This window comes from Schistocerca americana, chromosome 1 (assembly GCF_021461395.2).
Source record: "Schistocerca americana isolate TAMUIC-IGC-003095 chromosome 1, iqSchAmer2.1, whole genome shotgun sequence".
Taxonomy (NCBI): domain Eukaryota; kingdom Metazoa; phylum Arthropoda; class Insecta; order Orthoptera; family Acrididae; genus Schistocerca; species Schistocerca americana.
In genome coordinates this window covers 1,002,670,653-1,002,695,238 of record NC_060119.1, presented here as the reverse complement: position 1 = coordinate 1,002,695,238, position 24,586 = coordinate 1,002,670,653, and the positions used below count along the sequence as shown (strand labels likewise).

At 40.4% G+C, this 24,586-nt stretch overlaps 1 protein-coding gene across 1 annotated transcript in view; it reads left to right on the top strand.

The window, feature by feature from the left end:
• LOC124616056 (ras-related C3 botulinum toxin substrate 1) overlaps positions 1-24,586 on the top strand; it is a 131,981-nt gene that overhangs the window by 25,615 nt on the left and 81,780 nt on the right. The window contains exons 4-5 of the mRNA XM_047144292.1: positions 5,849-5,966; positions 19,145-19,305. Of these exons, the coding sequence (XP_047000248.1) occupies positions 5,849-5,966; positions 19,145-19,305 (279 nt within the window). The remainder of the gene's footprint in view (positions 1-5,848; positions 5,967-19,144; positions 19,306-24,586) is intronic.

Sequence of the window (24,586 nt, the reverse complement as noted above, 5' to 3'; positions counted from 1 at the left end):
ATAAAAAGTCACCCTCATTCTACCAACGATGTTGTCAAAGAGGGCAGTGGAGAAGGCAGAGGCTCAGGGCACTCTTGCCCTAGGGTAGAAAACTGCACCTAAAGGCAAACAAATCAGTAATGGTAAACGGCATGAGGTTGCAGAAGGCAGTGGAAAGCACTGCATTAAAGACAAACAATATGTATCCATAGGACATTATGGCCTGTAATTGATAAAATGTAATGATGATTTCTCCATTAGCAAAAGATTCTGGAATAGTCCCCCTTTCTGATCTATGGGTGGGGATTGCCAAGGGGGAGGTGACTATGAGAAAAAGATTGATTAACCAACAGGAGGGTAACATTCTTTGAGTCAGGGTGTGGAGTGTCAGAAGCTTGAACATGCTAGGGAAGCTAAAAAATCAAAAAGGGAAATACAAAGGCTCAGTCTAGATACAGTGGGGGGTCAGTCAAGTGAAATGAAGAAGACAAGTATTTCTGGTCAGAAACTGTTATAATGGGAGTAGAATTCTTTACAAATAGCAAGGTTGAGCAGAGTATGTGTTACCGTGAACAGTTCAGTGATAGGGTTGTTCTCATTGTAATTGACAGTAAGCCAACAGTGACAACAATAGTTCAGGTATACGAGGTGCGGCTAGAAAAAAACCGGACTGATGCTGGAAAAAACATTTATTTACAATTTCATGTTATCTCCTTCAATGTACTCTCCTCCTCGGTCTCTACACCGCTCCATACGAATTTTCCACTGTTCATAGCAATGCTGCAGATCATTTTCGGTAAGTCCATACATTACTTCCGTCGCTTTTTCTTTTACTGCTTCAACAGTCTCAAATCTAGTTCCTTTCAAAGCTGACTTGACTTTAGGGAAAAGAAAAAAGTCACAGGGGGCCAAATCAGGTGAGTAGGGTGGATGATCTAAGATGGGAATGTTGTGTTTTGCCAAAAACGTCTTCACTGACAACGCACTGTGAGCTGGGGCATTGTCTTGGTGAAGGATCCATGACTTTTTTCTCCACAAATCGTTCCGTTTTCTCCGTACTCGCTCACGTAGGGTAGCCAGGACGCTAATGTACTAATGCTGATTCACTGTTTGTCCCTCTGGTACCCAATCAATGTGCACAATCCCTTTGATGTCAAAAAAAAAAACAATCATCATTGCCTTGAATTTCGATTTTGATATTCGTGCTTTTTTTTTTGTCGTGGAGAACCAGGAGTTTTCCAATGCATCGATTGGCGTTTAGTTTCGGGATCGTAAGTAAAAAACCACGATTCATCGCAAGTAATAACATTTTGTAAGATGGTGGGATCACTTTCAATGTTTTCCAGGATGTCAGAACAAATCATTCTTTGGCGTTCCTTCTGTTCAATTGTGAGACACTTTGGAACCATTTTTGAACACACTTTGTTCATGTTGAAACTTTCATGAAGAATCTGCCTAACACTTTCCTTGTCAACTCCTGTTAACTCAGACACTGCTCTGATTGTTAAACGGCGGTCTTGTCGAGCAAGTTTACCGATTTTTTCAATGTTTGCATCAGTTTTTGCTGACAATGGTCTGCCAGTGCGAGTGTCATCACTGGTGTCTTCGCGGCCATCTTTAAATCGTTTAAACCACTCAAACACTTGTGTTCGCGATAAACAATCATCGCCGACACTTGTTGTAACATTACTAACGTTTCACTTGCAGATTTTCCTAGTTTGAAACAAAATTTGATGTTAACACGCTGTTCTTTCTGTACACTCAACATTTTCCGACGCACAGACAAAAGTCAACTACTTAAAACAGACGCCACGGGCAGACTGAGTGCAGGAGGCAGATGAAACTCGAGCAGTAGGCGGAGCGAGAGTCACGTGACAGGCCACGCGACTTTCAGCCTTATTGCATTCGTTTAATTGTTTCACCAGTACTAGTCCGGTTTTTTTCTAGCCACACCTCGTACATGCAGACATCGCAAGCCGAAGAGATACAGAAAGTATGTGAGGATATTGAATGAGTAATACAGTATGCAAAGGGAGGTGGAAAATCTAATAGTCGTGGGGGACAGGAATGCATTTGTAGGGGAAGAAGCAGAAGAAAGGGTTAGGGCAGAATATGGGCTTGATACTAGGAAAGAGAGAGGAGAAAGACTAGAGTTCTGCAATAAATTTCAGCTAGTAATAGCAAATACTTTGTTCAAGAATCACAAGAAGCAGAGATATACTTGCAAAAGGCCAGGAGATACGGGAAGATTTCAGTTAGATTACATCATAATCAGGCAGAGATTCCAAAATCAGATACTTGATTGTAAGGTGTACCCAGGAGCAGATATAGACTCAGACCATAATTTAGTAATGATGAAGAGTAGACTGAAGGATAAGAGATTAGCCAGGAGGAGTCAGTACGCAAAGAAGTGAGATACTGAAGTGTTAAGAAATGAAGATAGACACTTTAAGTTCTCGAGGGCTGTAGATATTGCAATAAGAAATAATTCAGTTGGTAGGTCAGTTGAAGAGGAGTGAACATCTCCAAAAAAAAGTTGTAAAGAAAAACATAGGTGCAAAGAAGGTAGTTCTGAGTAAATCATGAGTAAGAGAAGAAATACTTCAGTTGATAGATGAAAGAAGGAAGACAGAAATGTCCTGGGAAATTTAGGACTGCAGAAATGCAGGTTACCGAGGAATGAAATTCATGGGAAGTGCAGGGAAGCTAAGACAAAATGGCTGCATGAAAAATGTGAAGAAATTGGAAAAAAAAAAAAGATTGTCAGAAGGACTGACTCAGCATGTTGAAAAGTCAAAGCAACCTGCGATGAAATTAAAAGCAAGGGTGATAACATTAAGACTGGAGCGGGAATTCCATTGTTAAATGCAGAGTAGAAAGTGGATAGGTGAAAAGAGTACATTGAAGATCTCATTGAGGGGAAAGATATGTCTGAAACGATAGAAGAAGAGCCAGTTTAGAAGAGATAGGGGATCCAGTATTAGAATCAGAATTTAAAAGAGCTTTGGAAGACTTTAGCTCAAAAAAGATGGAAGGGATGGATAACATTCTATCAGTATTTCTAAAGTCATTTGGGGAAATGGCAACAAAACGACTATTCACATTGGTATGTAGAATGTATAAGTCTGGCGATAAACTGTCTGACTTTTGGAAAAATATTGTCCGCACAAATGCGAGAATATCGCATAATCAGTTTAACAGCTCCCTGCATCCAAGTTGCTGAAAGGTAAAGGCACAAGAGATTTTCAGTTGATAATGGAAGCAAGATTAAATGAAAATAGAGACATGTTCATAGTATTTGTCAACCTGGATGAAGCATTCTACAGTGTCAAATGGTGCAAAATGTTCAAAATTCTGAGGAAAATATGGGTAAGCTATACGTAGAGATGGGTACTATACAACATGTACAAGAGCCAAGGGGATGTAATAAAAGTGAAAGACCAAGAATGAAGTGCTCGATTAAAAAAGTTGTAAGATGGGAATGTAGTCTTCGCCCCTACTGTTCAATCTCTACATCGAAGAAGCAATGATGGAAATAAAACAAAGGTTCAGGAGTGGAATTAAAACTAAAGATGAAAGAATATCAATCATACGATTCACTAATGACATTGCTAGCTTCAGTGAAAGCGAAGAAGAATTACATGATATGCTGAATGGGATGAACAGTCTAATGAGTCCAGAATATGGATTGGGAATAAATTGAAGAAAGTACTGAGAAGTAAAGGAAATGAGATTAGTGAGAAACTTAATATCAGAGTTGATGGTACAAAGTAGAAGAAGTTAAGGAATTCTACTACCTAAGCAGCAAAATAACTAATGATGGACGAGTAAGGAGGACATCAGATGCAGACTAGCACTGGCAAAAAGGGCATTCCTGGCCAAGAGAAGTCTACTAATATGCAGCTTTGTATGGTAGTGAAACATGGGCTCTGGGAAAACTGGAGCACCAGAGAGTCGAAGCATTCGTGATGTGGCACTTCAGATGAATGTTGAAAATTGGTTGGACTGATAAGGTAAGGAATGAGGAGGTTCTGCGCAGTATTGGAAAGGGAAGGAATATGTGGGAAACACTGACAAGAAGAAGGGATGGGATGATAAGACATCTGTTAAGAAATCAGTGAATAACATACATGGATCTAGAGGGAACAGTAGAGGGTAAAAATTGTAGAGGAAGACAGAGATTGGAATGCATCTGGCAAGTAATTGAGGATGTAGGTTGCAAGTGCTACTCTGAGATGAAGGGGTTGGTGTGGGAGAGGAGTTCTGTATAAAACCAGTCAGAAGACTACTGACTCAAAAAAGAACTGATGTTGCATCCTCTTTGCCTTGGGAAGGTGTAGATCAGGAACCTCCCCATCATTGGGTCTTTGATGTTAATGGCATTTCCTAGAGCCCTCTGGTACTTTTCTTTGTATTCTGTTTATTGCTTTACTCCATATCCCTCCTACTTCCACCCTTTTCCTCCCTCTCTTTTGTGCCATTTCCTTTTCTGGTTTCTCTTTGGTTCGTAATTACACTATTCATTCTACTTTTCATTTCTTTTCCTCTCAGTCCATCTTTATCATGGGTCCGGGTGGCCTGCCCTTAATTCTCCAGCTTCCAAAAACTGTCTCTCATTCCTCCTTGATTAAGAAATAACAGTCTTGAAAGACAGGAAAGATTTTTCTAGTTTTAATGTATCTGTCGGCAGCATTTAAATTTCACCGCCTGAAAGTAACTTTTCTAAGTCAGTTCTACTTTCGCTCTATAATTCTATGTGAATGTTTTCTTGCAAACTGAAATGCATGGATATATATATAGAGGAGGCCTTTAAGCAGCAGTAGATATCAAATGGTTGGCGGTGGTGATGGTGGTGGTGATGATGATGATGATGATGATGATGATGATGATCAACATTGAGTTGTTGAGTAATGTACTGCACTGTGGCCAATCTGTGTGCTGTAGTAACACTAGTTAGCAGACAGTAATTTCTATTATCTTTATGTTGGCCATTGCAACTGACTCTTGACTGTTGTGGTTTCACCTGAATTGAAGCCTACTGACATTACTCTGTGAGAAACAGTCATCCCATAACTTCCATGAATCTGGCTTGATTGGTATTCTGAAATGATTTATTTTGACCTCTTGTTTTGCAAACGTTATTCGCCATCCTCCTAGATGACCAACAAAGATTCGTCAACATTGTTACATCTACAAACATATTCTGCATAGCGGAGGGTATCTTGTAGCACTGGTTGTCATTCCCTTTCCTCTACCAGTTGCAAATGAAATCAGGAAAAAAGGACTGTTAAAATGCTTCCCTACAAGCCCTTGTCTCTGTGTCCTTACTCAGAGTGTGTGTTGTTGGCTGTAGAATCATTTTGAGCCTGTTGGAAATGTCAGTTCTTTAAACTTTCTCAATAGTGTTTTGCAAAAAGAATGTCTTCTTTCCTTCAGAGATTCCCATTTGTGTTCACAGAGCATTTCCATGATACTTGTGTATTGATTGAACCTGCTGGTAATAAATCTAGCAACACACCTCTCAATTGCCTCAACTTTTTCCTTAAATCAGACACGAGAATGGGTTGCACAAGTGTTCTATGTGTGTTCTCCTTTACAGATGATCTACACTTCCCTAGAATTCTCCCAATTACATCCTGTGCTGTACTTTGTCATTCACTGAGATGACAAACTTTCAATTATCATTAATTTAGGTGCCCAGTATTATATTTAATAATTTGTATAAGGTTTTTGTGGCAGCTGGAAATCATGTCTGCCCCTATAAATATAGTTAGACATTCTGTGTGTTTCTTCCATAATCTTATGTTTGAATGAAATTAATAATTTTATGTTCATCTCAGCTATTTAATGCACAATGTTTCTCTTTCAGACAGACGTATTTTTAATTTGCTTTAGTGTGACAAGTCCTTCTTCCTTTGAGAATGTCACTTCAAAATGGTACCCAGAGATAAAACACCACTGTCCAGATGCACCAATGATATTAGTTGGTATGTATTTGATAGGAACTGTATTTGAGGTATATATTAAACTAACAAAGCTTTGCTGTTTTACATTATTTTTTAAGTGCTTATCCTACTTTAATTTGTGTCATTCCCAATAATTTGAGAATTTTAGCACTGAGTACCTGTATTGGGAGACTCTTACAGTTCTATATTTCTACAGCAATATGTAAAGGATAAATTACTGCTCGCCACATAGAGGAAGCATTAACTAAAATGCTAAAATGTTTTAAGCTTTTAGACAGAGTCCTTCTTCAGAAGCAGAAAACTCCCTCACACATTCACATAAGCACAACTCGCACTTGTATGCCCATTGTCTCCAGGCATTGGGGCTCAAGTGTGACTGCATTTTATGTGAGCAGCATTCTGATGGGTTGGGTTGTGGGGGTAAGGAAGAGGCAGAGGCACGGTGGGGGGAGGGGGGGGGGAGAGAGAGAGAGAGAGAGAGAGAGAGAGAGAGAGAGAGAGAGTGCAAAGTGGGGGTGGAGGAAGATGCTGTGCTGCCTGTGGGAGCATGTGGTGATGTGGGGCAGGATAGGGCTGCTAGGTGCAGTACTGTGTTTGGGTGGGGGGGGGGGGGTGAAGGGGAAGGGGGAGAGGGATGAGGAGAGAAGTAGAAAAGGAGAAGGGACTAGTACATGCATTGGTGGTATAGAAAGTGTGTGTAGTGCTGGAGTGGGAGCAGGGAGGGGGATAGGTAGTTAGAGGGCTGTGACTAGTGAAGATTGAGGCCAGGGGGGTACAGAAATTAGGGATGTGTTGAAGGGAAAGTTCCCACCTGCACAGTATAGAAAAGCTGGTGTTGGTAGGAAGAATCAAGATGGCGCAGGCTGTGAATAAGGCATTTAAGTAAAGCACATCATGTTGTGACATATTCAGCAACTGGGTGTTCCAGCTGTGTCTTGGACACAGTTTGGCAGTGGCGATTCATGTGGACAGACAGCTTGTTATTTGTTATGCCCACATAGAAAGTGGCACAGTGGTTGTAGCTTAGTCAGTAGATCACATAGTTGCTTTCTCAGGTGGCCTGCCTTTGGCAGGCTAGGAGATGATAGTGACAGAATTGGAGTAGGTGGTTGTAGGAAGATGTATGGCAGTGGTCTTGAATCTAGGTCTATTGCAGGAATATGAACCAGGAGGCAAGGAGTTGGAAGCCCTCCAGTGCCCAGTGACAGTGGCTGTGTGTGTATGCGCGCATTTGTGTCGCTCTGTCCGAAAGTCTAAACAGTTTAGTATTCTTTTTTGTTGTGCCTGTCTGCAGCTCAGTGCCTCCTGTGTGTAGTAAGTTGAAATCTATCCTTTTCATATTGTTGTTCTGTCCTGGACTTTTCGTTGTTTGACTTTTATATTTCTTTTGGAGGATGTTCTGCAGTCTTAATAAATGGTATGAAATGCATACTACTTTAATGGTAGTCCACCATAGCTGCTTTTATATATGTGTGTGCATATATTTAATTTGCTATCTGTGATGAGCATAGTTCATTTTCATGTGGTGTGCTGTAAGATCATACATAATATTTGAGAAATAGCTCTTAAGATCTAATAGTGTACCACATGAATGTGAGCTATACTCAAAAATGGTAGCAATATATAACATAAATATATAGAAAGCAAGTGTGGCAGGCAGTCATTACAATAGTATGCATTTCTTGCACTTGTGATATGCTATGTCACAGCTATTTTGGGAACAAATGGCATTATGTCTCTATTTTTGGAAACAATTGGCATTATGTCTGTAATTGTAATGTCCAGCCAACCAAGTATGTTTTTACTATTGATGAACACTTTGACTGTAATCAAGTACATATATTTAATGGGTTATACTGTACACCTGAAATAGTAAAGTAGTGATGATTGCAAAGGAAGGGATATTTTAAACCAACCAGTGGCAGTTAGGCAGATAATTATCAATCAAAAAAATTGTTTTGGCTGCGTACACAGTTCTTACTTTGGACATTGTCGTACAGAAAAATGTGGAGTTACCTGTGGAAGGTGAAGTAACTTGGTTCATTTGCTCTCTCTCTGTAGGCTACATCACATGAAATAAGATTGTAACTGAGTCTATTTAACAGAAAAAATTCAGCCTAAGTAAAAAATATTTTTTATTGTATGTTGGAAAATGAAATTTATTTTTATGCAAAAGGTACAAAATATTTTTCGGTATTTACAGAATATTTGGTATTAGAACCTGAGCTAACATAAGATGCAGAATGCTCTGCATGACAGGAAAAAGTTATTCACAACACAATTTTCACAGAAATGGACATGATCTCATGTACAGTTCTGTTTGCTTGGGAAGTATTCTGTGCTTACATTATGAAACCACAGCAACAAATTTGTGCTGCTGTGATACTTGTATTCGAGCAAGTCGCAGTATCCCGTGCAACTGAAAATGGAGTGCAAAATATTGTTAGGTCAATTTCTAGGCTACACAGATCCTGAAGCCCTGTATCGGAACTCTAACAAAGTTTCACAATGTTTTGGTAATAAACCAGGAAACACGTTGCCCATAGTAATGGTACCTATGAAATAAATGTCGTGTTAGGTTGCCTGTACCAAGCTAACTTTCACACAGACAAAATCTGCCCATGGAGCGTTAATTTTATTGCGTATGTTAATAAATAGTAATTCTTTCCGTTGAAATCCTGTGTTTAACTGGAATTCTGATTTATTCATCCCATGACATACATATGCAATTTTATTTGCATACAGGAGACATGTCAAAAGTTTATAATACAGTTACAATAATTTTACAGTAATAAATAATAGTACTAAAATAAATAGTAATAATGAAATTATATTTCTTGGGCTTGTAAGAGATATCCAGCTCAAATTTCCAGTTTGTCCTGCTTGAATTCATCCACTGAGTAATAACATTCTAATATCAGTGGCTCGTATAACTTTCTTTTAACTGGACCTAAATTCATCGGCATTATTTGTTCCCTTATAATTTCTTATAAATTTTCATTCCCTTATACTGGGTCGTTTTGCATACAGTTTGAGGCAGTGGGTGGGAAGTATAAAATTTTCTGTGTTTCCTGTATCGTGTGAAGGAACTCACACACATACAGGGTGACAATTATTGAACTATTGTTAAGAAGTTCAAACTGCACGGTTGGCCACAGGGCATGATGGTAATTTGTATGCTCTATATGGTTTGGTTTAGCAATGAAGCCTACTTTCATTTGGATGGGTTCGTCAATAACCAAAATTGGCGCATGTGGGGAACAGAATTGGCATTTTGCAATAGAGAAGTCTCTTCAGCCTCAACCAGTAACTGTGTGGTGTGCAATGTCCATTCACGGAATAATCAGTGTGATACTCCTTGGCAGCCGAATGGAACATGAAGGTTTTGGAAGATGATGGTGTGCAATGTCCAGTCACGGAATAATTGGCGTGATACTCCTTGATGGCATGGTGACTACCAAATGGTACGTGAAGGTTTTGGAAGACGATTTCATCCTCATTATCCAAAGTGACCCTGATTTCACAAGATATTGTTCATGCAAGACTGAGCTCGACCCAATCGAAGCAGGAGAGTGTTTGGTATCTTGGACAGGGTGTATATGACCCGGGACAAACGCGAGATCTGAGAAAAACCCAGGAATTTTTTCATCTAGGAGAAAACCGGGAAAAACCTGGGAACTTTTTAGAATTCCATGTATATTTCATTGTTTTAGTTTCCTGTTAAATTTTTGTAATTTTGACTGGAAAGAACCGATAATCTAACAAAGGATATTACTGTATCCCGCTACTGCAGAATAATACTTCAACAATAAAACATAAACGAGAGAGAAAAATGAAAATAACTTAAATTGCAAAGGAAATGCGCCATATACGACGACGACACATAGTGCTCATGCAAGCGTCTGCCAACAGCAAAGTGTCTCAAAGGCTTTAGGAAGACTATGCAATGCTTCATAACAACAAATTGCCTCCGATGAGCATGATGTCACAACTGTTTACATTAGATTCGTTTTAGCAGTTATGAGCAGGCTCATGCGCATACACAGTTGTCGCATTTGAGTAGTAGATTCTCCTGCTTCTGGCTACAGAAATGTGGCTGTTGGCTGTGCAAGCAGTTGCAGCAATCAGCTATGCTACCGGGAAAAGGGGGCACCAAATTCATATTCTTGAGGAAAAAAAACCTGTTTCACAAAGCGATTAGCATCCAGCGCACGTTGGTCTATCGATTATTCATGATTTTGAAATGCATCCCTGTTGGTCTTTGGACATTTTTGAAGACATTTTAATTTGATTTCTAAATGAATCGTTAGTTGATTTTTGAATGTGTGCTTAGTGTACATGATGTCCCTGTCAGACAGTCTGTGTATGTGCGGATGGATGTGTGTGTGTGTGTGTGTGTGTGTGTGTGTGTGTGTGCGAATGTATACCTGTCCTTTTTTTCCCCTTAGGGTAAGTCTTTCCGCTCCCGGGATTGGAATGACTCCTTACCCTCTCCCTTAAAACCCACATCCTTTCGTCTTTCCCTCTCCTTCCCTCTTTCCTGATGAAGCAACTGTTTGTTGCGAAAGCTTGAATTTTGTGTGTATGTTTGTGTTTGTTTGTGTGTCTATCGACCTGTCAGCGCTTTTGTTTGGTAAGTCTCATCATCTTTGTTTTGTTTGTTGAGCTACCCTGAAAACCAGTACCATACTTAATGTATATTTCCAAGTACTGACTTTCAAGTAACACAGGAGTGTCTAGGGAGTTGATATTTAATGATAAGTCATTAACATGGAAGAAAAACAGGACTGGTCCTAGTATGGAGCCTTGTGGAATACCCTGAGATAATTTTTCTCCAGTCGGAATAATAATTTGCCCCATTTTAGAAATATGTGAACTCTTTGTTTTTTGTTTGATGAGTTGGGTTTAAGCCATTTTAGGGCACTACCCATAATGCCATACTTTTCAAGTAAATAAGCAAAGATTACAGAACCAAACACCTTTTTGAGGTCATAGAAAATTCCTACCACCTTATTGCTCTTGACTAACGATGTGCTTATTTTCTCAGTGAAACTATTGACTGCAGCACCAACTTTTTCAGATTTTTAGATGTGACTGGGAGTATTGAGATAAGATGATAATTTTCCTGACCTCTCTTAATCTCTTTTTGAAAAGTGGTTTGACTTGGGCATATTCCAGTGCCTCTGGGAAGCAGTCCTCTTCAAAGCATTGTTTTATTATTTTAGCTAATGAGTTTGTCATTTTGTTGTGTACTACTTCAATAACTTTAGTGGGTATTTCATCCCAACCTGCAGAGTTGTAGTGTTTTAATGCTAGGATTGCATTTTCTACCTGCTTCATAGAAACTTTTAAAAATTTTGTAAGCTACCCAGAGTTTTCTTGAAGGCCAAACAGGTTTACTTTGCTGTGCTAATCTACATCCAAGTGCCTGGCAGAGGGTTCATCAAACAACGTTCAAGCTAATTCTCTACTGTTGCACTTTTGAACAGTGCACAGGAAAAATGAACAGTAACTCTTACTGTGTGAACTTAGATTTCTCATATTTTGTTATGATGCTCATTCCTGACGTCTGGTCAGGTGAATACAGGGTTATAAATACAAAATCAAGTAGGGGTAATGCAGGAGTCAGTTTAATAATGAATAAAAAAATAGGAGTGCGGGCAAGCTACTACAAACAGCATAGTGAATGCATTATTGTGGCCAAGATAGACACGAAGCCCACGCCTACTACAGTAGTACAAGTTTATATGCCAACTAGCTCTGCAGATGATGAAGTAATTGAAGAAATGTATGATGAAATAAAAGAAATTATTCAGATAGTGAAGGGAGACAAAAATTTGATAGTCATGGGTGACTGCAATTCAGTAGTAGGAAAAAAGAGAGAAGTAAACGTAGTAGGTGAATATGGATTGGGGCTAAAAAATGAAAGAGGAAGCCGCCTGATAGAATTTTGCACAGAGCACAACTTAACCATAGCTAACACTTGGTTCAAGAATCATAAAAGAAGGTTGTATACATGGAAGAAGCCTGGAGATACTGACAGGTTTCAGATAGATTACATACTGGTAAGATAGAGATTTAGGAACTAGGTTTTAAATTGTAAGACATTTCCAGGGGCAGATGTGGACTCTGATCACAATCTATTGGTTATGAACTGTAGATTAAAACTGAAGAAACTGCAAAAAGGTGGGAATTTAAGGAGATGGGACCTGGATAAACTGAAAGAATCCGAGGTTGTACAGAGTTTGAGGGAGAGCATAAGGGAACAATTGACAGGAATGGGGGAAAGAAATACAGTAGAAGAAGAATGGGTAGCTTTGAGAGATGAAGTAGTGAAGGCAGCAGAGGACCTAGTAGGTGAAAAGACGAGGGCTAGTAGAAATCCTTGGGTAACAGAAGAAATACTGAATTTAATTGATGAAAGGAGAAAATATAAAAATGCAGTAAATGAAGCAGGCAAGAAGGAATACAAACGTTTCAAAAATGAGATTGACAGGAAGTGCAAAATGGCTAAGCAGGGATGGCTAGAGGACAAATGTAAGGATGTAGATGCTTATCTCACTAGGGGTAAGATAGATACTGCCTACAGGAAACTTAGAGAGACCTTTGGAGGAAAGAGAACCACTTGTATCAAGAGCACAGATGGGAATCCAGTTCTAAGCAAAGGAGGGAAAGCAGAAAGGTGGAATGAGTATGTAGAGGGTCTATACAAGGGCGATGTACTTGAGGACAATATTATGGAAATGGAAGAGGATGTAGATGAAGTTGAAATGGGAGATATGATACTGCGTGAAGAGTTTGACAGAGCACTGAAAGACCTAAGTCGAAATAGGGCCCCCGGAGTAGACAACATTCCATTGGAACTACTGACGGCCTTGGGAGAGCCAGTCCTGACAAAACTCTACCATCTGGTGAACAAGATGTATGAGACAGGCAAAATACCCTCAGACTTCAAGAAGAATATAATAATTCCAATCCCAAAGAAAGCAGGTGTTGACAGATGTGAAAATGACCGAACTAACAGCTTAATAAGTCACAGCTGCAAAATACTAATGCGAATACTTTACAGATGAATGGAAAAACTGGTAGAAGCTGACCTCGGGAAAGATCAGTTTGGATTTCATAGAAATATTGGAACACGTGAGGCAATACTGACCCTACGACTTAACTCAGAAGATAGATTAAGGAAAGGCAAACCTACATTTCTAGCATTTGTAGACTTAGAGAAAGCTTTTGACAATGTTGACTGAAATACTCTCTTTCAAATTCTGAAGGTGGCAGGTGTAAAGTACAGGGAGCGAAAGGCTATTTACAATTTGTACAGAAACCAGATGGCAGTTATAAGAGTCGAGGGGCACGAAAGGGAAGCAGTGGTTGGGAAGGGAGTGAGACAGGGTTGTAGCCTATCCCCAATGTTATTCAATCTGTATATTGAGCAAGCAGTGAAGGAAACAAAAGAAAAATTCGGAGTAGATATTAAAATCCATGGAGAAGAAATAAAAACTTTAAGGTTCGCCGATGACATTGTAATTCTGTCAGAGACAGCAAAGGATCTGGAAGAGCAGCTGAACAGAATGGACAGTGTCTTGAAAGGAGGATATAAGATGAACATCAACAAAAGCAAAACGAAGATAATGGAATGTAATTGAATTAAGTCTGGTGATGCTGAGGGAATTAGATTAGGAAATGAGACACTTAAAGTAGTAAAGGAGTTTTGCTATTTGGGGAGCAAAGTAACTGATGATGGTCGAAGTAGAGAGGGTATGAAATGTAGACTGGCAATGGCAAGGAAAGCGCTTCTGAAGAAGAGAAATTTGTTAACATCGAGTATTGATTTAAGTGTCAGGAAGTCGTTCCTGAAAGTATTTGTATGGAGCGTAGCCATGTATGGAAGTGAAGCATGGACGATAACTAGCTTGGACGAGAAGAGAATAGAAGCTTTCGAAATGTGGTGCTATAGAAGAATACTGAAGATTAGATGGGTAGATCATATAACTAATGAGGAGGTATTGAATAGGATTGGGGAGAAGAGAAGTTTGTGGCACAACTTGACCAGAAGAAGGGATCGGTTGGTAGGACATGTGCTGAGGCATCAAGGGATCACCAATTTAGTATTGGAGGGCAGCGTGGAGGGTAAAAATCGTAGAGGGAGACCAAGAGATGAATACGCTAAGCAGATTCAGAAGGATGTAGGTTGCAGTGGCTACTGGGAGATGAAAAAGCTTGCACAGGATAGAGTAGCATGGAGAGCTGCATCAAACCAGTCTCAAGACTGAAGACCACAACAACAGCAGCAGCTCATTCCTCTCTATGTAGATGGGTGCCAACAAAATATTTTCACACTCTGAAGAGAAAGTTAGTGCCTTAAATTGTATAAGAAGATCTCGCTACAAAGAAAACCCATTTGTATTAAAGATTACCTCTCCAATTCATGTATCATATCCATGGCACTGTCACCCGTTTCACAGTAGTACAAAATGAGCTGCCCTTGTTTGAACTTACGTGATGTCTTCTGTCAATTCTATCTGATGTGGATCTCACACTGCACAGTAATACTCCAGCAGAAGATATACAAGTGTGGTATAGGCAGTTTAGTAGATCTGTCACATTTCCTCAGTATTTGGCCACTAAATCATAGTCTTTGGTTTGCCTTCCCCATGACGTTATCTAAGTGATCATTCCAACATAAGTTATTCATAATTTTAATCTGTAAGTATTTCGTTGAAACTTCAAACCTTTAAATTTTTGTGATTTATCATGTAACCAAAATGTAATGGAGCCATTTTAGTATTCATGTGGAGGACCATGTGACTTTTCCTTATTTAGTCAATTCCACTTTTCGCACCATACAAATATTGTGTCTAAATATTTTCAATTTGTTTGGTGTCTCTCTCAATAGCTGTCAATACTATTTCTTTGAATACAAACCACATCTGGTCTATGCTTATGCAGTGAGATTGGAAGATGTGGAGACTTGTTTCTAGGGAAGCCCTCAAGCAAGTTTTTATCTGCTTTTCTTAATAGATATATTGTGCTTTTATTTTTGGTGGGTTTGGATGTTATGGCATTCAGTCTCACTACAGCAACCTTTTGGTCACTAATCCCTGTATCCATCATGATGCTCCCTACTTGCTCAGGATTATTTGTTGTTTAGAAGTCAGGTATATTTTTGCAACGATTTACACTTCGAGTGGGCTCCTGAAGTAGGTAACTATTTGAAATGAGACTCAAGTCTCCCCCCCCCCCCCCCTCCCTCCCAGTAACTGTTACATTTACATCATAATTTTTGAAATTTCTTGGTTACAGCCTTTAACACCTAACTCAGTTTTAATTATTTATTTTGATGGTTTATAGTTAGCCACTTATTTGCAAATTGTTTTGCTGCCTTGGCAACTCATTTCAATATAATATTATTGAGTGTAACATATTCAATGAAATCAGTATCTTTATTATATTTTAATTCACTGTGCAGCTGCCTTTTCCGTACACTGGAAATTTTTCTGCCCTAGGTGATCCACTTTAATTTATTTCTGACTTTGTTGTTGCAAATTCTAGGTGGAAATGTTTTGTTAGTGAAACCAAGAAAACTATTTAGGAATTGTTCAGAGTGTTTGTCACTTGAGTTACTATGATCAAAATGCCATTTTTTACCCACTTTTAACTTATTATTAACTATTAACAAGTTTTCTTTGTTAAGCTTCTTCTCATGTGGGTTTTCACACTTGAAATGTTTCCGTCTGTCTGTAGAAACTCAATGAACAATCACAATGATCTTAATACCTGAATCTATACAAAATTTACACACATCTTCATACACGTAATTTGTTAAAACATTGGCATACAAGTTGCTGGTTGGCTGTTGCCTCTGGTAGGTTTGAAGAAATTCAGTTTGAAACTGTTTCTTTACCAGGTCAGAATCTTGAAGTATGGCTACTGTGAAATCTGATATCAATATTAAAATCAGCAGCTATTAGGTTATTTTTGTTTTTCCCTCTCCAAAGATCTCCTAGCTTCTTTTGAAACATAGATAAGAATAGTTCTGTGTGTTAAGATTACTGTAACATTTACTGGTGAGTGCATTGTTTCTGCAGAACAGCTCTCGACACATACATGTTATTTAAATAATTAAAACAATTACCAGTTTCATAATTTATATCACTATCCAGAAGTATATCTTAGCCTCTATATGACTTGTTTGTTCTGAAAAGGTACTTGCTAACCTGATATCTCCATTTTGTGTAGAATTTTAATTTAAATGTATCATTATATCAGCAAGTAAGGCTGTGTTCATGCAAATATTCAAATGTAGTTATTTAAATTATTGCAAGGCTGTAACAGTGTGTCACTGTGTGCATGTTGGGGGTGAGGGGGTGGCAGAATGGTGTCTGCACCGTTAGTGGAAATTGAAGTTTTAAGAGTGAAAGAAGAGACAACTGGGATACTGCTGGTTCTGGATGCTCACCACTGGACAAAGGGCCAGGCAGTAGAGAATATAATATGCATACAGAATTTATAAAAAAAAAATGATGTTCTTTTTATCATGCAAAAAATGTATCCTAACTTTTTAATTTTTGGTGCTTATCTTTGAAAGTTCACTTTTAATTCTAGTGTGTGTTCTTTACATGTCATTTTTCTCACAGCTGTCATTAGTAAAGAAAGCAGTTGATCTATGTTGCAAAAAAGAATTAATCATTACCTTTGATGTAAGGAGAGCATTTTTCAGAAACATTTAAGTTGGTGCACTGTTAATGTGATTTTGTGATGAAAACATGTAATTGGACTAAGAGCACTAATTTAAGAAACATTTGTGGAAACTGTAGAGCTCCATGTGCCATTGATATTAGGTGTTTCTGTTGACTTTGATGCTGCAGAGAAATCATCAGAAATGCTACACTGGAAATCTGTCGATATAAATCAGGAGATAGCAGTACCCGTCTATCACAACAGTTCAGTGTGTTTTGCAGCAGATGATGGTTTGATGAAGAGAGAAGCTATTTTCATCCAGCTAATAATAGGGCTTCAATGGAAGGAAAAGCTCCATATTGTAAAAACTTTACAGACTACTGTATTTACTCAAATCTAAGCCACAATTTTTTTCCGATTTTTGTAATCCAAAAAACCACCTGCGGCTTAGAATCGACTGCAAAGTAAGCAGAAGTTCTGAAAATTGTTGGCAGGTGCTGCTACAATTAAGTTCTGCTGTCAAATATATGTAGCACTACACAAGCATGCTTTGGAGGCACAAAGATAAATACCGGCGCCAAAATCTCTGCGTCAGTAAACAAAATTTAAAAAAAGGTGGAAGACGAGCTTTTTTTTTTCTCCGCCCAGAGTTTCGAACACTGCATTTTCATACATTATCCAACGAAGTAAATACAAATTCCATATTGTTCATCTTCGAATGTAGCAGCACTTCAATGTACTACGAAAATCCGACTGGCAAGACTGTTTGCGATGTTTGGCAGTATGGCAAACTCTACGTTCTGAATTTTTTCCTACCTGTGAGAAGAGATGGTTGCTAATAGGAGCTTTTATGAATTGTGAATCACATGCAGTATTCTCTTCACCATAAAACTAATATGAATATAAACATTTTGCCATGTATTATTTCGTGTTTGCTGCTATCTCATTTAAATCCTGTCTGCTTAATAAACTACGAAACTAGAGCAAAACAACAGCAAACGTGGAAGAATATACATATCATGTCATGTTTATATTCGTATTATTCTTATGCCTAATAGTGATACAATCAGAAATGAAGCACAGCAACTGGCTAGATTTTTAAATCTAAGATGACACTAATTTCTGTGAAGAATGTAATGTACTAAAGGGGTGTCTGCAAAGATTTTCAAACGGAGAAAAATTTTCGCTAAACTCTCGTTCAGAACATCTTCTATCATACGCAGTCTATTATTTGGTTCTTGTTGATCATTGTCAAAGAAAGCAGCAGTGTAAGTAACAACAAATAGCAGTCTCTTGCCATTGTTTCGCTAATGAGACAATTCCCCCCCCTCTCTCTCTCTCTCTCTCTCTCTCTCTCTCTCTCTCTCTCTCTCTCTCTCTTGTGTGTGTGTGTGTGTGTGTGTGTGTGTGTGTGTGTGTGTGTGTGTGTGTAAGCCGCGGTAGCGCTCACAAAAGCAAGCCATGCCGCGAGCGGCAACAAACAATGCATGACCCAATACAGTAATGCATTTTCAGGTTAGAGTGACGTAAACACTTATAACAAAGAGAACGGCACTTATCAGATCAAAGAAAAATAAGCAATCAATTCAAACCAGACGAAGCACGTGAAAAGGAGAAGGGTACCCGTATAAATACGGAAGGAGCGCCTGACGCGTAGCAATGGCTACCTGGTAAAGCTTAACTGCTAAGCTTATGACTCGAACCAAACTACTGTAGCTGTATTGTAATTCATTCGACCTAAATTGTCTCTCATATTACAATGGACCAACTTTGTTTCACTTTGGAGGTGCAGCCTAAAACTTTTCTCTCCCCTTGAATTTTGAGTCTCAGGTTTCAGGTGCGGCTTAGATTCGGGAAAATTTGTTTTCCTTGATTTCGAGTCTCATTTTTCAGGTGCGGCTTAGATTCGAGTGTGGCTTAGATTCGAGTAAATACGGTATGCTGTTACTGTTTATGAAAGAACATAATATGGTTTGGAAAGAGTTAGGATTGGAAAATGTTACTGTCTCTATGGAAGAACTACTCCTCTTTTCTGATTTGGTTACCAATTAGTCTCAAGAGCTGTACACCATCATCTTCCCTGAGGTGAGGGATCTGTTAGAAAAATAATACACCTTGCCCCATGACTACAAAAAACTGGAAGACCATGTTCCACACCTTGACATACTCCTCTGGCCCCTGAATTACCTGGTTCTTAACCAAACTAAAAGCTGTGGTACCACCTTGATTGTCATGTTCACTGAATAGATCCTTCTCCACATTGTCTTCAACATCTTTGGGAAACATAGCAAACATCACAGGACATGGGATATCCATAAATGTTTGTTTGAGTCTCTACCATCTCATCTAGCCGCAATGTGTGCTGCAAATAATTTTTATTCCAAGTACAAACAGGAAGATGTAATTATTTGACCAGTGTTGTGTGAAGTTTCAGTGATGGGAAAGTACATGAGTGTTCTAAAGATTATTTTAAGATTACTTGTAGAGTTGTAGTTAAAAGTTTTTAATCATTGCAGGAACCAAAATTGATCTCCGTGACGATCGTGAAACTCTGACAGCTCTTGCAGAGCAAGGCCTGTCACCTATTAAGAGGGAACAGGGACAGAAATTAGCAAATAAGATCAGAGCAGTAAAATACATGGAATGCTCAGCTCTAACACAGCGTGGACTCAAACAGGTATTGATTTTGTCCTTATTTACTGCATGTATACTCTGTGATGTTAAGGAGCATCTTTAAAAAATTGTTCGAGGCTGTTCTGTGTTTTGAAGACCCAACCAGGTAGCCGTGCGTGTTAAAGCGCCACTCCTGGGACGGGTAGGTGCACCAGCCGTTAATTGAATCCAACCAGCAGATTAATGACAAAGGTTGGCGTGTAGACCATTCCAGAAGTGGTTTTCAGGCGGTTTCCCACTGGTCTACTACCCAAGTCAGTTACACAAACCACAAACATTTCTAAAGCTTTCATTCACTTTCACATGATTAACACTGGACATAGACAGTTGGGGTACACAGATTGTTGTAGAGAGTAGTGGAGTGCCAACAGGAAGGGCATCTGGCCACGCCGTGAACTACCTATCCCAAATTCGTTAAAAACCGTGTGACCTTGCACCAGTGCAGGACAAAGGGACAACAAACAGAAGTCCTTCTGTGTTTGAAAGAGAAATTTTTCATTGTAGTGTATATAAACTGCCAAAAAGATGTTCTCCACAATCTTCTTAACTTGCATACTTTTTTTTATTTAATACTACTTAAATCACAATGTTAGAGAGGAGATTACTTGCAATTTCCATGTGGAATGATAATTCTGTGCCATGCAGGAAGTAACAGAGTTGTCAAACATATCCAGCATTGTTGGCAAGATTGTTGTACTACCTACACGAAGGATACCAACAGATCTGTTTCTTGAGTCGTCTGCGAAGTGTCTATAGATTCTGTCTCAAAGACGCCAGTTATACGTACAGAGTCTTATTCGCATCTCTGTTTCTAGGCTAAGGGAGTACAGTGTAATTATTAATAATACTCGTATACACAAACTGCAAATTAAACAGCATACATCAAGAACAGTGACAATTATTTGTGTTTTTCTGTCTTCGGTGTACTGAAAGCTAAAAAACTCATTCACATTTCTGAAGCATCTGCAGTGTTTATATTGTCAAAATTGTAAGTAAACAAAACATCTTTTTCATAATTATAGTGTTAGAAAATATTTTTCGAAGATTGCTATCATTTGCACAATCCCGAAAAGAGAGGAATGAAGAGACAACACAACATTGCAAAATGTTAACATCCACAGACCACTTCACTTCATAAGCTACGAAGAACCAAGTTCCAGTCAAGAAAGGCTACTGGTAGGAAACGATATGCAGTGACAGAAAACGTGGACTCAAAAAGCCATTGAAACTTCAACCAGTCACAGCTAGTGAGGCATCAAGAATGTTCACATTGTCTTGCTGTAGTTGAGGCAAAGAAAGAAACAGGTTTCCTGCTATGTAAATGACAGAAGCATTGGAATTTACTTGTAAAATAATCTTCTTGCAGTTGAAAACACCTTTTTCCAACTCACTGCCACCTATTTACACATGGATTGTTTGGAATATTTCACCAAAGTTACACATAAATATCTAGCAAACATAGTAGGATAATGCAGCTCCAGTCCTGGAAGTCTGGCGACTATCACTCAGTCACCAAATATTTTCTGGATAGCATTTTACATATAATTGTTTTTTTGTGACAATACTAGTTATTTATGGGCATTTGTTTGGCGGTGTCTTGACTGTCATGAAGCAAAACCCTCAGAAAACGGCTCAAAAATTCATTTATTTTATGAATGCAAAACAAAACAGATGTAACTTAAACAAGGTAAACACATTTTATACATGTGCTCTGCACTACAATAACATAAAGCCAGTTTTATCTAAAGCATTTGCATTTACTACCATCTTGCATTTACTACCATCTTGTTCTTCTGCAGTTCAAGGTGTGGGCACTTCTGTATGTTCAGTCTTCACTTTTCAGTGCCATCTTATTCTGTATCTTCCTGTGTCTCTCCTTCTTGGCTGGGCTTATGTGGGATTCTCTCTGCACTCATTCTTTGTTGGTGATGTTTTCATAATGTTTTATTTAGTTCAATCTTTTAATTAATATTAAAATTATCTAGTTCATTCCTAATGTCATCATTTCTTGGAGACAACGTAGGCAAGTCAAGGATTATGTATGACAGCTAGATGAAAATTGCTACGTGGAATGCAAGAGGGAATGAAAACAAAGAAATAGAGCTTGACCATAAATTAAGATATAAACAGATTAATTGCGTTTACAATACTATACACAATCAATCTATTCCCCCCCCAGGGGGTCCACAACTCTTTTGTGGTTACGTGCGTAGCGAGCACGGGACCCCGAGCTAATGTGGCCCTCCTTCCTTTCCGGGCTGCATACCTTCCCTTTCCGCATCCTTCCTCGTCCCCCATCTTCGCACCCCCCCCCCCCCCCCCCCCCCCACCTCTGGTTCTTTCCTTCCCTTTCTCCCCCTCTGGGAGTATGGTTTGTGCCTACGTCCGGAGACGGACGGTCGAAACTCTTACAAATTCCTTGCTTTCTACACTTGCAAGTCTTCGTCCTTCCTCTGTCCTTCTGTTTTCCTTACCTCTTTTCTTTGCCCTTTTCTCCGCTGCGGCGTTTGAGACCCGTCTTCTTTCCTTTCCCTTTCTCTTTTTTCCTCCCTGTGCGTGTCTGAAGGCCGACCCATGCATTTCCATGCGTAGCCGATGACGGGGTAACGTGTAATTCCCTGCCCTGGGTAGACAGGTAGGACACGTACGTACCCTCTGGTAACGGCCAGGCCCAGGGAGGGGTGATTACCCGAGCTGATACCTTCCGAAAGTGCCGATTGGTCCCTCCGTCCGTTTGTCGGGAGGTGTGACCTGAGGTGTGAACAATCACCTAAGGCGGGAGTGCCCTCAGAGAGGGCCCCCACAAGGGAGGAGCGCGCCATCGGAGACGCCGGTAATCATGGGGGATTCTTCCGCAATGGTTTCCTCACCTTCCACTATGTCTGCTCACAAGCGTAAGTTCACTGAGTCTCAGCCACAGACAGTTCTTCCATCGTTGCCACAGTTCCTTGTTGTTTCTCGGTCTGACGAAGGTCACGACTTCTCCACGGTCAACCCTTTCATTATTCAGAAAGGTGTCGACGCAATTGCAGGTCCTGTAAAGCCTTGTTCCAGATTACAGAATGGCACCCTGTTGTTAGACACAGTCAGTGCCCTCCAGGCACAAAAATTGCTGCGTACTTCACTGCTCCACACCTTTCCTGTCCGGGTTGAAGCACACCGCACTCTAAATCCCTCGCGTGGAGTCGTTTATACACACTCCCTCGATGGATTGTCTGACGAAGAAATTCAGCACTACCTGTCTGACCAGGGCGTAACGGCTGTTCATAGAGTTATGAAAAGGGTTGACACGAACATCATTCCAACCCGCCCTGTCTTCTTGACATTTGACAAAGTTCAACTCCCATCGAAAATCAAAGCAGGCTATGAGATAATTTCCGTTCGCCCTTATGTCCCAAACCCTACGCGTTGCTATCGGTGTCAGCGGTTCAATCACACCAGCCAGTCCTGTTCCAATCCGGCCAAATGTGTTACGTGTGGCAAGGATGCCCATGAGGGTGCTTGTCCACCTCCATCCCCTCACTGCATCAACTGTATGGGTGACCACGCTGCTTCCTCTCGAGATTGCCCCGTTTTTAAGGATGAAAAGCTCATCCAGGAAATCAGAGTGAAGGAAAAGGTGTCGACCTTTGCTGCTCGAAAATTATTCGCCAGTCGACAGCCCACCGTGCCTCAGACAGGAAAATACAGCACTGTCCTTGTTTCTCCTCGGCCAACAAAGGAGGCGGCCATGCAGACTTGCGACCTCACCTTTAGTGCCACCGTCGTCAGGTCGGCCAGCGCAAAGATCGCCCGTTCAACCTCACCACTTTCGCCTGCCCACTCTATGGCTCACCCTTCATCGGGTTCTGCTAAATCTCGAGCCCAAAAGTCAGACACCAAGACTTTGAAAAAAGAGCATATTCGTGAAGATTTTTTACGTACCCCAACTTCACACCCATCAGTTCCTCCTTCATCTAAACATCATACTTCCAAGAAGGCTACAAAGAAACCCAGTTCATCTCCTTCTCCGCCAAGGCGTGTCCCATCTACAGCACCACCTGGCGGACATCGCCCTCGGCCGTCTTCTGTGTCGCCGAGGCGCACTGCTGGCGGCCGATCAACCGGCCGATCGCTGGTGGCAGGAGCTGCTGCTGAACTACCTATGGATCAGGATCTTCTGCCTTCGGCTGAATGCCATTACATGCTTTCGGTCGCAAGCTCTGAGCAGTTGTTGAGTTGACATCAACCTTGGTCACATTTCTCCATTTTCTGTTCACCCTATGTCCATTATCCACTGGAATATCCGCGGCATGCGAGCCAATCGGGATGAATTGACGATCCTCATACGATCCTACTCGCCGGTCATCTTCTGTCTTCAGGAAACAAAGCTGCGTCCCCATGACCGCTTTGTTCTCCCTCATTTTCAGTCCGTCCAATATGATCTCCCCTCTGTTGAAGGCACTCCAGCCCATGGAGGACTCATGATTCTTCTCCATGATACTCCCCATTATCACCCAATCCACTTAAACACTTCCTTCCAAGCTGTCGCCATCAGTCTTTCCCTTTCTGGATACACGTTCTCTCTTTGTACTGTGTACATTCCATCGTCCACACAAATGGCACGAGCTGATCTCCTTCATCTTCTTGGTCAGCTTCCACCCCCCTATTTGCTGGTTGGGGACTTCAATGCCCACCACCCGCTTTGGGGATCTCCACATCCTTGTCCATGTGGCTCACTATTGCTAGACTCCTTCCACCAAGCGGATCTAGTTTGCCTCAACACTGGGGTCCCTACATTTTTGTCTGCCTCCACGACAACTTTATCTCATTTGGACCTTGCGGTCAGTACTGTTCCGCTAGCTCGGCGCTTCGAATGGTTCGCCCTTGATGATACACACTCGAGTGACCATTTTCCATGTGTCCTTAGACTGCAGCCTCACCTGCCATATATGTGCCCGCGACGCTGGAAGTTTGCCCAAGCCGACTGGACACTTTTTTCGTCTCTAGCGACATTCAATGACCGTCACTTTCCCAGCGTCAACGATGAGGTCAAACACATTACCGACGTTATTCTTACAGCTGCGGAACGTTCAATACCACGCACCTCCGAATTGCCCCGGCGCCCCCCAGTTCCTTGGTGGAACGAGGCATGCCGTGACGCAATACGTGAGCGGCGACCTGCTCTCCGCATTTTCCGGCACCATCCTACTTTGGCCAACTGTATCCGCTATAAACAGTTCCGTGCGCGATGCCGTCGTGTCATCCGCAATAGCAAGAAGGCAAGCTGGAAATTCTTTATTAGC